The 4072-nt window shown below is 43.1% G+C and overlaps 2 protein-coding genes across 2 annotated transcripts in view; both read left to right on the top strand.

Annotated features, from left to right (window-relative positions):
- The window catches only part of LOC101855734 (ethanolamine-phosphate cytidylyltransferase), a gene marked incomplete in the record, with an annotated part of 36894 nt that overhangs the window by 19647 nt on the left and 13175 nt on the right, over positions 1-4072 (top strand).
- Positions 1716-4072, top strand: part of LOC101855500 (ethanolamine-phosphate cytidylyltransferase) — a 5918-nt gene continuing 3561 nt past the window's right edge. Inside the window, exons 1-3 of the mRNA XM_005100978.3 lie at positions 1716-2026; positions 2650-2692; positions 3230-3275. Coding sequence (XP_005101035.1) covers positions 1989-2026; positions 2650-2692; positions 3230-3275 — 127 coding nt within the window. The 5' untranslated portion in view covers positions 1716-1988. The remainder of the gene's footprint in view (positions 2027-2649; positions 2693-3229; positions 3276-4072) is intronic.

The following is a 4072-nucleotide window of genomic DNA, read 5'->3' as shown; positions in this document are numbered from 1 at the left end:
TATGGTCTGCTGGGGTAATAATATAGTGTAAAGCGCATAGAGCCTGCTGTTGAGCGGGGATATGCGCTATACAAATGCTATTTATTATTTATTATTATTATTATGTATATGGAACAGCATTGCTGACGTTCTGCGATGGGAGAGGAAAACAATTATAACGCCTCTGTCCTCCTGTAGATGCCTTGTATTACCACACACAAAAAGCTGCGCATGCACCGTTCTGTTTTGTGCTGAATTTGTTCTAAACGTGTAGATCCAGATGTAGGCCAACAGAAATTGATGATGATGATGATGATGATGATGATGATGATGATGATGATGATGATGATGATGATGATGATGATGATGATGGGGTCAATAAAGTCAATATTTTAGGAGTCCTTCTATTTTTAAGATTTATTCTTTTCGTGTGTTTTAAACGTGTCATTTTATTCAGGGTTCGTCAGGCTTCACTGACCCAATTGATTACTCTCAGTGAATGAATTTTAAGATTAGAAGAACTCGTGGAGTATTGACTACATTTACATATTTATGTAGTTTTTATACTACAAAATGCACGAAGTCAACAAGCGTCCATTGCGACGTGTTTTGGACTACAAAATCCTTTTGAGTGGGTGATTGGCGGGTGCTCTGGTGTGGTTTGCTCCTTCTTTCCTATCAAACATCTATCGTCCTTATCTCCCCTTGTTCTTTTTATGTTTGTTACTCTCTTGTAACACCTTTAATCTTCTGGCGCTCATATGACCTTATGCAGTTGCAAGCGCAGTAAAAACCTCTACTAAAACTAAACTAAGAAACCTTTTGTGCCACGATCCAGAGCTAAAACTCACAACAAAATAAATGTGAAAGCATGAATGGATTTATGGCTGACATAGATCTATACAGAATGTTGCAAGTGGAGGGAGATTGGGTAAGATGTGTTTTATGCGGTGGCAGAGCGGTTAGTGTGTTCGTCTCCGAAGCGGAAAGTTCGGGTCGAGCCTCGGTTCGCCCCCTCCTGCTCACCAAGCAGTAATGGGTACCTGACTTCGAGTTGGGGAAGTAAAGGCGCCGTGGAAAGGAACTGGCCACCCTACCACAATATGCCGAAGGCCCAGGAAGTTGTCTCACTTATAAGGCAATCCCCAATGTCCGGATTGGATTCGGGAGCAAAGTTACTTTTACAGAAAACATACAAACAATTAGAAGTAAGAGAGTCAGAGAGCTTTATTATTTAGTGCCTTCATACCTACAATTAAAATATTTCTTGTGTCATGTTTTGGCTCTGTTATGACACAGGTGTTTCTGAAAAATTAAATGGCCTAAAGAACAAATTGACCATTCACGAACATATACACGCACACATGGAAAAGGGCAATATACGCATTACGCATAACACATTACGCATTGCGCACTAGATCTACGCATTACGTACACATGGAAACGTGGCTTAAAGAAGAGAAACAGAAGCGAAAACTTTGACGATCTTTAGAATGTCGGGAGGCAAGGCAAACTTGACAAAATCATGTGACTCCTGCACATTATCTATTATTCAACTACGTCATTGAATAACTAGCAGTGAGCAGACCCGCATAGCATGTTGCGTTGTGTAGTAAATGAATGTGTTGTGGTGAATAAAAAAAGAAAAAAGAATGAGTATTGTGGTGTTACAGAAAAAGAGTACAGTTGATCTCGGATGAGTTGATCTCGTCGGGGGAGTAAAAAAACAACAGCTATAAATTCATACGAAGTTTAACGGGACGTGTAAAGAGGACAAGGTTCTTAGATCCAGAAAAAAGGATCAACTTAATTAACAGAAGATCAATTTTACCGAAGATCAGTTCAAGCGAGCTCAGCCCTAGCTGAGTCTACTGCAGTTGGTGTGTTGAAGGTCGTGTAGTTTTCTTGTTTACTCAGTTAGTTGAAGACAGTTAGTGCGTCTTGGTGTGTATATTTGTCAAGGTTCTTGGGGAGTTTACGCAAGACTCGAGTTTCTCGTGGGATTCAAAATGGACAAGAGAAGTGTGCGCGTCTGGATGGACGGAAGGTAAGCCTTGGTGTAAATCTTTGCCTCACACCACCCAAATACACACACACACACACTCACATCCACACACTTACACCTACACGCCTACCCCCTCCCCCCACCCCCCACACACTCACAGCCCAACAATCACACCCACTCATGTATAAAGGGAGGACTTTCGTAACGAGCGATCACTATGAGACAGAGTAGAAAAGGTAGGGGTTGGGTTAGGGGTAGGGGTTAGGGTTAGGGTTTGGGGTAGGGTTAGGGTTAGGATTTGGGGTATAGTTAAGTTAGGGTTTGGGGTAGGGTTAGGGTTACGGTTAGGTCTCTTCTTTATTGTGTTTGTTGGGGTGGTCGTTCGTTACGGAATTTACATTGTGTCTGTTTATATTTTATACAAACTTACCACCATACTTAATCTTTCCAAACACACACCTCAGACTTCTCCGTTCCTCCTAACCTCTGATAATTTTCTCACTCCTCCTTTGACGAACTCTTAGCATTTCTTTCATTCCCCCCTTGACATTAATTGATCCCTTACATTTCTCTTATTCCTCCTTGACTTCTGACCTCTGACCTCTGACACTCCACTCATATCTCCGTTGAACTCTGACCTTTTGACACTTCTACAACTGTTTCAGCTTCGACCTGCTTCACTGCGGACACGCCAACGCCATACGCCAGGTGAGTGCATGCTGTGAGCTGTTGGCGGCTGTGACGTCACATTTCTTGATGTGGATGGTTGGCAGCTGCTGTCTGGCCACTGTCTATACATATTAGATACATTTTTGTCCACGTCACTACGTCACCAACCTATTTCCCCTAGGCCTCAAACCCATAGAAAGGGAATAACCACTGCCCAGTCACTGGCTTAAATGACTAAATCTCTACTACATACAAGTACTTGCTACATTCACGACTCAAAAACGTTGCATCTGTACTTGGGGTCCTATCGCTGTTACATTTCTGATTGTTACTTCTCACCCTCAGAATTCATTACCTCTCACTGTCAGAATTTGTTACTTCTCTCTGTCAGATTTTTGTTATATATCTTTGGCAAAAATCGATAAATTGTTCACTGTCAGAATGTGTTACTTTTCTGTCAAAAATCGTTATTGCTTACTGTCATAATTTGTTACTTCTCACTGGCAAAATTCGTTACTTAGTCGTGAATCTGTTACTTCTCGGCTGTTATTTTTGTTTGCCGTTATTTGCTTTCAGGCCAGAGAGTTTGGAGACGAGTTGATCGTTGGACTGCAGCCTAGTGGTGAGTGGTTCAATTCCTTACTCCTTTTAAGATACGCTGGCCCTATTACTGCCGCCGGATCGCCCTTCCACCGCCACCGCCCCTCCCCCTCGCCCTTCACCGTTGTTACGTTTTTTTTATAGCAAACATCAGTGGTCGTTGCGTAAGATCTTGGAACTTGGAGAGAGAGATTTTGTGGCTTGAACAATCCTCGATCCGCAGAGGCTTTAACACACTGAGGACGCAAATTCTGGTCATTCAACAACGCTTTAGGGCGTGTTTTTGAGGGTGTGGTCTTTCTTCTTCTTCCTCGTTCTCGATGACAGCAGCTAGACAGTCAGTCCGATGTCGTGAACAAACTGTGTAGTTCGCTTCAACTCTGAAAGACTGCCGTAGAGTTTTCTCTCAAGGGGAGCCACATTCTGCCACGTCTGTGCGTGAAGGGTGGCGTAGCGCGGGCGGGCAGTGCTGGAAGATATGGTTGGCATCCTCTTGGTCATGTCCACATTCACAGATCGCTGTTTCTCCCACTTCTAATTTGGTGTGCATATGGTGTTTGAGTCTGTTGTGTCAACAACGGAGTCTAAAGATTGTGACCTGGTCTGCTCTATTTAGTATGTAGTACGGGTCATGTCTGTTGTGCTCAGGGTGGGACCTTTTCCATCTGTTTCTTAAAGCAGTTTTTGTTAGTGTTTTTGACTCTGAGAGAGGGTGTGGTCTATAATTCGCTGTGATTACTAGACGAGCCAGAATCACGTGAAATAAGTGAACAAACTCAGTGTAGCCTAGTGAGTGTAGGAGAATAAGGGAGCACGGGG

The sequence above is a fragment of the Aplysia californica genome, unplaced genomic scaffold (assembly GCF_000002075.1).
Source record: "Aplysia californica isolate F4 #8 unplaced genomic scaffold, AplCal3.0 scaffold00266, whole genome shotgun sequence".
NCBI classification, from domain to species: Eukaryota; Metazoa; Mollusca; class Gastropoda; order Aplysiida; family Aplysiidae; genus Aplysia; species Aplysia californica.
This window is presented reverse-complemented; position numbering and strand designations above follow the sequence as displayed.